The sequence below is a fragment of the Cetorhinus maximus genome, chromosome 10 (assembly GCF_964194155.1).
Source record: "Cetorhinus maximus chromosome 10, sCetMax3.hap1.1, whole genome shotgun sequence".
In the NCBI taxonomy this organism is placed as follows: Eukaryota; Metazoa; Chordata; class Chondrichthyes; order Lamniformes; family Cetorhinidae; genus Cetorhinus; species Cetorhinus maximus.
In genome coordinates this window covers 72,794,027-72,808,047 of record NC_135888.1, presented here as the reverse complement: position 1 = coordinate 72,808,047, position 14,021 = coordinate 72,794,027, and the positions used below count along the sequence as shown (strand labels likewise).

General features: G+C 39.8%; 1 protein-coding gene across 2 annotated transcripts in view; it reads right to left on the bottom strand.

The window, feature by feature from the left end:
* The window catches only part of ctnna1 (catenin (cadherin-associated protein), alpha 1), a 184,214-nt gene that overhangs the window by 158,556 nt on the left and 11,637 nt on the right, over positions 1-14,021 (bottom strand). For both annotated transcript variants that reach the window (XM_078550616.1, XM_078550615.1), the window contains exons 2-3: positions 2,451-2,569; positions 162-357 (exon numbers count right to left, since the gene is read on the bottom strand). In XM_078550616.1, coding sequence (XP_078406742.1) covers positions 162-357; positions 2,451-2,555 — 301 coding nt within the window. In that variant the 5' untranslated portion in view covers positions 2,556-2,569. The remainder of the gene's footprint in view (positions 1-161; positions 358-2,450; positions 2,570-14,021) is intronic.

The window sequence follows — 14,021 nt, the reverse complement described above, 5'->3', positions numbered from 1 at the left end:
TGTTGGCTAAGGAATGTTTTACAGAAGCTGAAAAAATATTTTGCATGTTAAAATATAAAAGATGTTAAACATATCTGTGACTTTGCAATCATGGCTTCACAAAGTGCAAAAATGTCCAAGAATCTGCACTACCCTTTTTGTACAGATACTAATACACTTACCTTGTTTGCGTACATCCTCCACAGCTGCTATTAGTTCTTCCTTCAGGTATTGGCTCTCATGAGCAATTTTCTCACCCTTCTCCAGGAAATTCTGTGTTGCCTGTTCCACAGAGGCAGCCAAAACATGGGCTTTCTTAGAACGTCCTTTCTTTTTGTTGGATGGCCCTCTATTGCTGGTGTTAACAAGGGTAGTCACCTGCAAGTACAATTTTGGTCTTAAGTCCAAATGGATATTGCATTCAAAGATCACTGGGAACAACAACTTACATTTATATGACATCATTAACACTTCAGAGTTCCAAGCCAAAATGAGGAGATACTAAGATAAGTAACCAAAGGCTTGGTGTTAGAAAGGGTTTTAAAAGAGGAAAGGAGCAGGGGGAGAAGGGGAAAGACTTAGGCATACAATTCCAGAACATTTGAGCTAAAGATACAGTAAATTGTGGAGCAAATGGGGAAGCCAATGAACAGAACGTCTGAGTTAGAACTGAGAGTTCAGGGAAGTTGGGGTAGAAGGTATATGTGCGTGCAAAAATTTATAAACATGAAGATAAGAATCTTATTTCTAAATCCCAAGTTAGCCAGAATGGGGTGCTGGGTGAGCAGGACTTTCATACAAGCAATGTGTTTACACGAGCTGAAGCTTATAGAGGATAGCCAGCAGAGCACTGGAATAGTCAGGTCTGTAGGTGACAAAGGCATCTGAATTCAGCAGTAATTTGAGGTAAGAGCAAAGGTATGCAATGTTAGAATAGTGGAAAAACCAAGCAGTCACCACTCAAGGAAGGGGAGGGGTTTCAATAGAAGGGCCTGCCACTTATATCAACTGGTTATAAAATCTCAAAGAAAAACCAACTGCCCTGGTGGGTGAGTAGATGAGCTCATCACGTAGTGTTGAGCCCCACAGATCAAAAAGAAACCCAGACTGGATATTTGGTCTTTGTTGAGTTGGTGATTTCAACCAGTACAGCAGGACTCTTCTGAATTAGGGAAATAAGGGAGAGAGAAAGAGGCCCATAATTCCAATTCCACATTGCTGCTAGCAATTCTTGATGAGAGCAAAATTAAGCGATCATGACCAACATGGTCAAAAATCTGCCAATGCACTACAAAGGGTCATCTGTGAATTATAACCATGCTGAAAGGCATTGAGGAATGTTAAAACCCATGACCTGTACACCAATATTCCTCTCTGCTGTTCAGCAATACACATAGATGCCATTCACCACATTGGAGAAGAGTCATGAAATCCTTGTTGCTGTTTATTGAAATACTGGGTAATTATGCAAAAACATAAAAGTGTCAAATCAACAGCTATCCAAAGCCAAGAATAGCATTCCATACATAAAAGCAGGTAAACGTCATTGACCTTTCCATTAAGATTTGGTAAAAGCTTACATAAATTGTTAAGCGACATGGCTTATAAGATGTAAATTAATAGTCCTGCAGCTGAGAGAAGGACTTTTTAAAGCTACCTGGCAAAACAGCTACAATGTGCAATCACTCCCACTCTGCTTCAGTGCCTAGAACTAATATAGCAATGGATGATCAGTACTTCTGTCGTCGTCAGGAAGGCCATGACCCCCAGGAGTAATATTCCACAGTGTCTACTGAAATCAAATCAGTTTTCTAAATCAGCACAACCAGATGCCCTTAAATGAGTTGTTTCAAGATGATTGAAAGGGGTGGATGGATGGAAATTATTTCCTCTGGATGGAGAATCCAGGGCAAGGCAATATAACCTTAAAACTGCAGCTAGGCTGGTTGGGGTGATGTCAGGAAACACTTGGTAGTGGAAAATGGACACTCTACCCTTAGATGACTATTGCAGCTATGTGAATTGAAAATTTCAAAACATATTGACAGATTTTTACTAAGCAAGGGTATTAAGAAATGTGGAACCAAGGCATACAAATTGAGTACAATACAAATGAGCCATGACCTACCTGAATTGTGGAACAGGTTCAAGGGGCTGAATGGCCTAGTCCCATTCCTAAGTTCCACTTCACACTATCAGTTCAATACCTCAATTCCAAGAACCCGGAAAGCTGTAGAATTCTCCAGCTGTGGAGATTTGACAAAGTATAGTCCCTAATATCACTCCTTTCCCAAAATGCTCACTTTACTGCCTTATTGTGAGATACACGCAGCAATAAGAAACCAAATATTTAGATTTATTGGTCTAAACTCTTTGACATGACAGCTTATCCATATAACATAATAATAACATTATATAGCACCAACAGCTTTCCTGCACTAGAAGACAGGCAAAATGGAACACATTCTTACCTGTGTGACCAAAGGTTCCAACAGACGTTCCACTGCCAAAGTCCTTATTTCCAGATTTTTTGGGTCCCATTTGAAGTTAATATTTTGAGTGTTGATAGTTGTCATGCTTACTTGCCTGCCTGGTTTTCAAAAAACACTATTAGTTATAATGATATCCAGAGTTTAGTACTAATAAAATTGTCAACTAAATAAAAGCAGTCAAAACAAAATGAATTCTGCAGCTAAGCCAGAAGAGCAAACTGTAGAAAATAAAGAAAGAATATCACCCAAATTAAAATTTTTGTAGACAATTTAAAATAGGTGGCACCGTATAGTGATGACAATCCAAATTAAAACATATTGCATGCTTTAAAGCTTACAAAAAGTTTTGGCCATTTCTAAACAACAAGATTCAGATTTATGGAGTGAAGCAAAATTAGCAATGTGCCTCCAAAAGAATAGGAAAACAAGCCATAGTATGAATTCAAAAACATTGACGCACGAGGGTATTTCAATTTATGTCTCTACTGTTCTATATCCACCATCATTCTGAAACTAACAGAATAAAAGCAAACGTTCTGAGCAATTTCACTTACATCCCAATTTTCCCCAATTCTGAAAAAGTGGGCCTATGGTTTTATCACTAAGATGAAGTGCTGGATCCAGCAGTGTGGGCCAAACTACACAAGACTGCACAAACCAATGAAATGAAATTTCACACCAAATACCAACTGTCATTACGGATTGTTAATGCTTGCTATCTCCAAGAATTTAAAAGCAATCTGCAGTATACCTATATAGAATATATATCCATTTCCTTTTCCTCCCCAAAGCTCAATGTGTTGTCATCTCATGTGCACCAATCTTTTCAACTCTATGCTTGATCCTGTCCAATCAAGTTTCCACCCTGCCACAGCACCGAAATAGCCCTAATCGAAGCCATCCTCTAGGCTGGTGGTATACTTTTCCTCATTATCGTTCTCAATATATGCAGCGATTAACTTAGCGGACTACACCATTCTCCTCCAACATCTTTCCTCCATTGTCCAGCTGAGTGGCACTATCCTCAACATGTCCATTCTTACGTATTAAAATGTAGTCACAAAAAATTTATTTTTCCACACCTGCACTTTTACCCCTCGAGTTCCACAAGGAAAAATCCTTTGTCGCCTATTTCTCAGCTACATGCCGTCCCTCAGCACCATTATCCAAAGTCAAAGCACCAGGATCCACATGTGCACTTGACTACTCCTAACTCTGCCTCTGCTACAGAGGGTGGGAGGTCGGCCAGGTCAGCATTGAAATTTAGTATTGAAATTGAAATCAAGTATAAATAGAAAATGCTGAGAATACTCAGGTCAGACAGCATCTGTGGAGAGTGATAGAGTTAACACTGTTCTGATGAAAGGTCAATGACTTGAAATGTTAACTGTTTGTCTCTCCACAGATGCTGCCTGACCTGCTGAGTATTTCCAGCATTTTCTGATTTTATTTCAGATTTCCAACATCTGAAGTATTTTTCTTTTGATTTGGAATTGTCAAGTCTAGTTAAAGCAAAAGCACAGGTGAGTTTCAAAGTTTAAGGTGTTGAGAAAGGGAAAGCTCAGCTCGATGTTGCAAATAGTTTAGTTCAGATAGAGACAGTAGCAACGGAGGGGGTGGAATCAGTGGTAAACATATGAAGTTTGGCAGCAAGGCCAAAGACAACAGCTTCTATTTCCCAATGTTTAACTAGGGAGGGAGGGAGGGATTCAAGAAAATTACAATTACTAGGGAAGTGGTACTTAGCGAATTGTTGGAACTGGAGGTTGACAAGTTCCCAGCTCCTGATGGATTTCATCCTAGAGTCTTAAAATAAATGGCTAGTGAGATAGTTGACGCGTTGGTTTTAATTTTCCAAAATTCACTAGATTTGGGGAAGGTTCCATTAGATTGGAAAATAGCTAATGCAAGTCCTTAATTCAAAAAGGGAGACAGAAAGCAGGAGACTATAGGCCAGTTAGCTTCACTCCGTCATAGGGAAAATGTTAGAAGTTATTATTAAAGACATTATAACAGGGGACTTGGATAAATTCAGGGTAATCAGGCAGAGTCAACATGGTTCTGTGAAAGGGGAATCATGTTTATCCAATATATTGGAGCTCTTTGAAGAAGTAATATGTGCTGTGGATAAAGGGGAATAGATTTTCAGAAGGCATTTGATAAGGTGCCACATCAAAAGCTACTGCAGAAAATTAAAGCTCATGATGTAGAGGGTAACATATTGGCATGGACAGAAGGCAGTCTAGCTAACAGGAAACAGCAGGCATAAAGGGGTCATTTTCTGGTTGACGGAATGTGATGAATGGTGCGCCAGAGATCAGTGCTGGGGCCTCAACTCTTTACAAGTTATGTAAATAATTTGGATGAAGGGACTGATGGTATGGTTGCTAAATTTGCTGATGACACAAAGATAGGTAGGAAAGCAAGTTGTGAGGAGGACATAAGGCAGCTTCAAAAGGTTATAGATAGGTTAGATGAGTGGGCAAAGATCTGGAAAACGAAGTATAATGTGGAAAAATGTGAGGTTGTCCATTTTGGCAGGAAGCATAAAAAAGAGGCATAATATCTAAATGGAGAGAGATTGCAGAGCTCTTGAGATGCAGAGAGATCTGGGTGTCCTTGTGCATGGACCGTAAAAGGCTAGTATGCAGGTGCAGCAAGTAATTAGCAAAGCTAATAGAATGTTATCATTTATTGCAAGGGGAACTGAATACAAGAGTAGGAACGTTATGCTTCAGTTATACAGGAGCTTAGCGGGATCACATCTGAAGTGCTGTGTACAGTATTGGGTCTCCTTGTTTAAGGAGAGATGTAAATGCGATGGAAGCAGTTCAGAGAAGGTTTACTAGATTAATACCTGGAATGGGCAGGTTTTTTGTGAGGAAGGGCTGGACAGGCTAGGCTTGTATCTTCTGGAGGTGAGAGAAAAAAAAAAGAGGTGACTTAATTGAAACACAAGATCCTGAGGGGACTTGACAGAGCGGATGTGGATGTTTCTTCTTGTGGGGAAATCTAGAAATTTGGGGTCACTGTCTAAAAATAAGGGGTCACCCATTTAAGACAGATGAGGAAAAAATTTCTGAGAGTGGAATTCTCTGCCTCAAAAATCTGTTTCAGACAGAGTCTTGGAATATCTTTAAGGCAGAGGTAGATAGACTCTTGATAAGAAAGGGGTTGAAAGGTTATCAGGGGTAAGCAGGAATGTGGAATAGAGATTAAAATTAGATCAGTCATGATCTTATTGAATGGCAAAACAGGCTCGGCAGGTCGAGTGGCCTACTAATTTGTACGGTGTAACTAGAGGAAACTGCAGTTTATTCAAGACTACTGGGCAAACAGTATGACAGCCTCAAGATAATGGTGGGGAGGGATGGGTGCTAGGGAGGTACAGCTGGGTGACGTCAACTTACCTGTGGAAGCTGATTCCAGTTCTTCAGGTGATGGTGCATGGACTGCATGTAGGTAAGGACAAGACAGGACTATGGATAAGGTCCTTCAAGAACAGAAAAGGTAACAGTATGTGGACAGGAAGAGAAGCCATCGCTGAAGATTTTCTAGCTATGCCAAATAGGAGTGGAACTAAGCAAAGGCACCAGGTATTGCAAGAAGAGACACTGGGGCAGAGTGGTGCAGTGGGCAAGGAGAATCAGCGGAGAGGTTGAAAGAGAAAATACAAATTGTCATAGTCAGAGAGGATATCGTTTGTGCCTTTGATTATGGCTATTTCGGTGCAGTTTAAATGTAATTCAACAGATTAAAATTTGACAGTTGTAAGCACAGGTTTAGAATGCAACAATAAATTCAACGACATTGGTGCAAAAACCTAAGCTGAAGATGGGTTGGCAAAGATAGATGAGTTGAGGTTGGCTTTTTTTGAATACAGGTGAAAACTTCAGTTGTGAAAGGGAGGGGTACATTACCCTTGGAATGAGGGAGTTATTTATCAGCTAGCTTTGAGCCAAGAAGGGAAGTAGTTCAGTGTGAATGGAGACAAGTAGGGTTTCACAGAAAGCTCAGAGGAGAGCATGAGCAAATAGGAGTGAACCTGGAAAAAAGACCAAGGTTAGGGTGAGGGTAGAGTAATCTATGACAAAGCCTCAGCTCCATGCATAAAGGCTGGGGTGTGGTGAGAGGAGGAAAGAATAAATGGATCATTTCAATTTTAGTGAAAAAGACAACCACGTGCCCTTTACCCTTGGCACTGGATGTCAAGCACAAGGGGGCAGGGGAAATGGATTTAAAAATACATTTGATAGTGAAAAGGCTAGATGTTAGCTTTTTCTCTCTAAGCCAATTCTGGTGTCCTCACCAATATGTATTTGTCTGTTGTTTGCAAATTGGCAAATTTCCCTGTATTACAACAGTGACTACACTATAAATATACCTCAATGGATATAATGCACTATATTAATAAACTTTTTCCTTTTTTATTGGAAAAAGAGCATCAGGTGACAATGAGGGATTTGTTAAGCAGATCAACAATGGCAATACTATCGTGAATGGAAGGTCAAAGGGTAGGCAATTGGTAGCTTCAAAGCACAATGTTAAGTGATTTAGATAGACGATAAGTTTTTCTGAAGCACTGACGTGGAAGGAAGTGAGGTGAAAATGGGATAGGGAGCAAATGGATTGTGCAGAATAAGGGTTCTGAACCAATGTTGTCAAGGAATCCGCCAGTGGCTGTCTCCATTGCACATGCAATTTAAAGTTGATTTACTGCCAAATCCCAAGGTTACAGTACCCTGACAGTATCACTTTAGACCACAGACAAGCACAGTTGTGAAGAATGGGAAACTGCCACTTTGCCCCAGAGGTTCAAAATCATTGGTCCGTCGTATTTTCATGGAGATCCTATCCAGTCTCAGTGTTAGAACTCCATTCAGTTTGTTGGCAATGAAGAGAAGCGAGAGCTAGCACAGCAGTTAACATCGGTTCCATCAGCATTCTTATCAGCTCCAGTAAGTCTCCCAATGACAGACGACCAATTTAAACAGAATTCTACCAACTTCAACAACAGTCTACTAGCTTCAGCATAACAGAGCCAGGATGAACATTAAACAAGACATGTGCACGTCCTTGTTGAACAACCTCCATTCTTTTCAAAATTTTTGCTCAGCACTAACAACAAATTTCACATTAAGTAAAACAGAAATATGTTTAATTGCATAACGTATTGTTAGAGGGAATCCATGGAATTTTTGTAAAACGAGAAGGGGAAGCTACAGAAGCAAAAAGGTTGAGGACTCCTGGTGTAGAATATAAGGACATGGTCAGATATAGGCATGCCAGTGATCAATAGCACAAGGGATAAGAAGGCTGGGGGCAGGGGATTCATGTAATGTTGGTAACAGGATGACCAGATAATATTTTGAACTACCAAACAGCCATCACAACAACCACATTTTGTGACTACATGCAACTGACAACTACACAAATTCCATCAGTGCAGATTTGCGAAGCTGAAACTTCCATGCATTTGTAGTTATCAAAATCCTTGGAAACTCACTATTAGAAAGTAATTTATCCACTTCGGTGAAAAGAGAAACACGAGTTAAACATCTGAGGAATCAAGTTTCTTTAAGGAGACTCAAGCAGCATAAAAGGAATTTTCAGACTAGAGCTACATATATTAGCAAAAAAATTCAAACACAACCGATAGGAAAAGGGAGAGGGTAGGGGGTAAAGGGAAAGCAAAGAAAAGCAGAATATACATTTGATTTTATCAAATATTTTTTCATAGCCTTCTTTCTCTGTTTGCAAAACTCAGTATCCCTAAATACCTTCTCATGGTACTAATTTACTACTGGAGACATAAAACATCAATACTATAGTGAATGCAACATTAGTATAAAATATTGCTCCACTACAAATTACTAAACAGTTGATATTACACTAAAATGCTACAGGTGCCCTCTGAGCCAGATATCAAACCCACAAACCTCAATTACGTAATTGCAATCCTAAGAACACATATCATTTAATACTCTTAATACTTTCACAGTCCTATACTGAGCTCTTGGCTCCCAATTCACCCGACCTGTGCTGTTTTGTGTGTCTGCATTTATGAGGTACTGAACTTTAAAAAGGCCTAACAACTGTGCACATATATTTGGAGTTTACAATGTACAAAATTGGGAATGAAGCTAGGCAGATATTATCATTTTGACTGTAAAAAGAAAATGTGCAGGATAGTCGCCACAGTATGCTTGCTCAAAAAAATGTGACAACATTTTGATGGAAAAATGGTAGACAGTGAATGCAGCTGCATGGTAATTCTAGTTCAAATCCACCCTGCTGTTTACTCTACTTAGAGGTTGAAAGACTTACAAACCCTGTTAACTTTCATTGACATAAAAGGGAATAACTTTATTTACACAATGTCTTTAACACAATGAAACAACTCAAGGTGCTTCACGGCAGCATTATAAATCCAAGCATGACATCGAGCCACATAATAATGTGTCAGATGACCAAAAGCTTTGTCAAAGAGGTAGTAGGTTTTAAGGACTATCCTAAAAGAAAGACAGATGTAGGGAAGGTATTCTGGAGCTTGTGGCATAGGCAATTGAAGGCACAGGCACCAATGGTGGAGCTATCAAAATTGGGGATATAGAAGAGGCCAGGGTTAAAAGAGCAAAGAAATCTCGGAGGATTGTGGGGCTGGAGGAAATGACAGAGATAGGGAGGGGCAAGGCTTTGGAGGGATCTGGAAAGAATCGGAATTTTAAAATCAAAACATTGTCTCCTGGTCAAGCAATGTAAGTCAGCGAGCACAGACGTGAAGGGGGGGTAGGGGGAGGAGACTTGCCACAGGTTAAGACACAGGCAGTTGTGGATGACCTCAGGTTTAAAGGGTAGCACCTAAAAGTCCAGCCAGGAATGCGTTGGAAAAATTGAGTCCAGGGATAACGAAGGCATTATTTCAGCTGCAAATGAGCTGAGACAAGGGTGAAGTCAGGAAATGTTGAAAAGTTGGAAATAGGTGGTCTTAGTGATGGAGTGAATGCAAGGTTGGAAGCTCATCTCAGGATCAAATGTGACACTAAGGCTGTGAGCAGACCGGTTTGAGCTCAGACAGTTGCCAGGGTGAGGGATGGAGTCGATAGCTAGGGAATGAAACTTGGGGTTGGGGAGGTGGTGGCGTCGTGGTATTATTACTGGTCTGTCCCATTCAAATCCCACCATGGCAGATAGTGAAATGTGAATTCAATTTAAAAAATTCTGGAATGAAACATCTGATGATCACGAAATCATCGCCGATTGTCGTAAAGACCCATCTGGGTCACTAACATCCTTTAGGAAAGGAAACCTGCCGTCCTCACCTCAAACACACAGCAATGTGGCTGACTATTAAAAATGACATCTGAACAAGGGCAATTAAGGATGGGCAATAAATGCTGGCCTAGCCAGTGACACCCACATCCCATGAATGAAAAAAAATGATTTCAATTTTCCGAATATTTACTCGGAGGAAATTTCCGCTCATCCAGTACTCGATGTCGGATAAGCAGTCCGATAATTTACCAGCAGTGGAGGGGTCCAGTGAGGTGTTGATAAGGTAGAGCTGGGTGGCGTCATGTGAAAACTAAAGCTGCTCTTTTGGATGATGTAACAGAGGGACAGCACGTAGATGCACAACAGTAGGGGGCCAAGAACATAGCCTTGGGGGACACCAGAGGTAAAAGTGCAGAAGGAGGAAGAGAAGCCATTGCAAGTGATTCTCTGGCTATGGTTAGATGCATGAACCAGGTGAGTGCAGTCTCATTCAGCCAGACAACAGCAGAGAAGCATTGGAAGAGGAAGGTGTGGTCAACTATGCCAAAAGCTGCAGACAGGTCAAGACAGACAAGAATGGAAAGTTTACCTTTGTCACCGTCAAATAGGATGTCATTTGTGATACATATAAGAAATGTTTCGGTACTGTGGCAGAGTCAGAAACCCGATTGGAGGGATTCAAACATGGAGTGCCGTGAAAGATGGAACGAATATGGGAGATGGCAACACGTTCAATGGCTTGAGAGGAAAGGGAGGTTGGAGATGGGATGGTGATTTGCAAGGACTGTGGGGTCAAGGTTTTCTTTTTTTGAGGGGTGATGACAGCAGATTTTTAAAAAATATCGGCTAACGTGGGGAGATAAGAGATGAGCAATTTAGCGGGAGTAGGATTAGGGGAACAGGAAATAGGCCTCATGGACAAGATGAGCTCAGAGAGGTCATATGGGGAGATAGGAGAGAAAATTTGAAAATTCATTCACATGATCTCCCCTGTACTCTGGTTTAAGATCTGCAATTCAAGTGTTAGATCCTCAATTCTCATATAACTGGTTTCAATCTTGACCAGACTTTTCAAAGACAGGACAAAAGGAGAGGACACCCTCAGCAAAGAGTAAAAATAGTCAACTAATGGCTTTTGTGTATCTACTACTCACATTTAGGAAATCAGCACTGTTAAAACAGCCAAGTCAAACTTTCTACCCTTCGTTAAGGTGGAAAATGAAACAATGATGGTGAGAAAAGGGAAAGTAAGCAAAGAGGAATAACTGGCCTTGCCATAAATTATGTTACAATGATCATTTTTGAAAACATTTCAGCCAAAAATGACCAAACTAATCCTGATATTTGTCATACAAGATTGTCAAGATGAATTTCCATAAACTTTCCATAGATGAAAATAAGCAAATTTATGTATCATGGCCCGTTCAGCTAATCAATCCAAAAACTATTCAAAAATATTTTGTATAATAAAAGGGAATTTAACTGAATAATCAGGTCAAGTTTATGAAGTTGCTTCTGCACTGCAACATACAAAAAAGGTTACATTTCTGGTCTATGCAGTTAGTGACCTCAGGAGTGACAACGAGGGTACAGGACCTCAAACCCTGAGCTCAATGGGGTACAGAAAAACCAGTTAGTGCTCCTGTTCCCAACAGCTATCCAGCGACCACTACTGTAAAGCTGTGCTGTATTGGTGTCAAACAGTATAAGAATTGGAGCTTAGCTTTAATGCTCCAACTTAGAGCCGTCAACATTATCTATCCCTGCATGAAGAGCAACCATTTGAGCAAGGTCTTGGAGGAACAATACTCCAAGCAGTAATCCCTGGGAACAGAAAGGAAAATGTTCAAACATTGACAGAAAAATAAATCAACTTTACACATACCAGCTAAGTGGGTACAGACAATAAATTTGTTGCTTTGTGCCAAATAAGTTCAACCTCAAATGACCATTTCACAGCTTTGAGCACCAAGTTTCTTATCTTCCTGAGCTACTTAGGTACATACCACGGAGCTTCACAGGCCACAAAGTTTAAATCAATCCATGTTATAACCAAAAGTCACAGTGTCCTCATTTAGGACTTATCTACTAACAAAGCAACAACACAATAGGTTTTACAGAACCTCTGACCAACAATACCCAGCTCAAACAAGCAAGCTAAAAATTAAAAAAAGAAAATGGAGTTGGATTGGCAGGGTCAGGGTGCTGTATCTATCCTACACTAAAAGTATGGACTTCCCTAGCACAGATATTTCAACAGACTCCTCAGCATGGGGACACCACCAGTCTTGTGAACTATTCGTTCCATTTAACTGGTTGCTCAATTTGATCAAGTATATTTGTTTCTTGTTTTAATTGAAAACGCTCTGCATGGGACAAGTATAGTTAGAATTCCATTCAGCAGCAGTAAACAGGACTGAGCTATGGGCATTTCCAATGGTCAAACATTTTGACCATTTTAGGGGGTGGGGACAGGTCATAAGGATGAGCATATCTGATGATATTTAATGTCATTTAGCTAAAAAAAAATTACACAGAATATAATGCACTTCAAATAATTAATGCCGATATGAGAAATACCCATGCAGAACCTAACCTGTTTTGACTGTTACCAAACAGGCGCACACAACCTCCAACTCAATCTCAACAACTTTCTCCCCTCCCCACCTTCACCCTTCATAAGAACCTGAAAAAATATGAAGTTTACTTTATCTCCTGTGAAGTGCCTTGAGGATATCATCTAAAGCAAAAACTGAAGTTAATTTTTGTCTTCAGCTTTTCTGACAAATAAAGTTGAATAAAACCAAAAGGAATAAAAGTGATTTTTAAAAAAACAAACAAGACAAAGGGAGCAATAGGTAAAGATACGGAGACGTGATCTTAATAAAAAATTCTCTCTAAGCACCACCATGAGGTACCAGCTTAGCCCCCTATAAATTAAACTTGGCAAAAGTATGGTATTTGAAAGCGTTCTGTAAAATGCTGAACTTATTAATAATGTGCAGTTGCAGTCCATCTTCTGAACACTTCCAAGTTTATTCCACAGCCAAGGAATAAGCACAAGTATATTGCATTCAAGTTTATGCACACCAGTTCTTTGAAAGCTGAGACAGTTGACCTATACAGGGCCTAAGCTCTCAGGGAGAACAAAACTAAACACTTGCACTATTATCTTCAAAAGGAGTAACTAACACTGAAGTGGGCTGGAGTAACTAACACTGAAGTGGGCTGTAGAATCCCTGGCACCAAAAGTATCTTAACAGTGCACTGATGCCACCAAAATTGAGCATGCTCTTTTGTTTGGCTATTGCAATTTAAAAATGATCCAAGACTATTAAAAGATGATACACTGTTATAACCAACCTGATCTAATTTAGCATGCCAGTAAATAAACACATACTTACTTGCTTCTGCCCCACTGTTTTTTTTAAACTGCTAAAAATCTTGTGTTTCATTCCTCAGCACTGCCACCACCAGAAGAGGATCAACAGATCATTGCGAGCTGAGTTATTGAACCACCAGCACTAGTAGTGTGGAGTACAACAGCAGCAAAATACACTGCTGTTTGTTCTACACACTGAATGCTTAGACCCAAGCAGCATCCAGAAGCAGAAATTTTCTGGAAATACAAGGTTTAACATATATGCAGAATTATTTTTATTTGTAATCTGTAACCCTCTCCCTTCCCATTTTTGCAAGGGGCATTATACTTTGCATCTCACTTTCCATCCAATAAAAAATGCTAACTTAGTAGTAAATTTCTAATAAAACTGGAACTTAGGTGCAGCAGCCCTTTAGCATCTAATGTTACTTCCAATAGTTGAAACTCATTTTGGTTTTATCAAGATGTTATATAGCTTAACTATCAATGACAAATAGCTTAACTATCAATGACAAGCTCAAAAATCTCTATGCTATTTTCAATAGAACAATTTCCTTTTAACGTTAAAAGATCTCCGAGTACTCCCATACAGAGTATAAGTAATACAGTTCTGACAGCTGTATAAAAAATTGACGGGAAATTAAGCTAAACAGCATCTGTGCACCATCTAGTAATCAATACACTTCATTATAATTTGTTGGGAGTGGCAGCAAGACATCTACTTAACCTCTCAATTAGAAAGCAAGCCAAGCACAGTCAAAGAAAGCAACAATACGCACACAGAAAATACCCACGATTTAAAAAGAAGAAATTCAGGGATTAAACACTAGTTTATGAAGCAATTACATTCAGTGCACTTTATTTAAACCTCTCAGCCAAAGGGAAGCTACCCA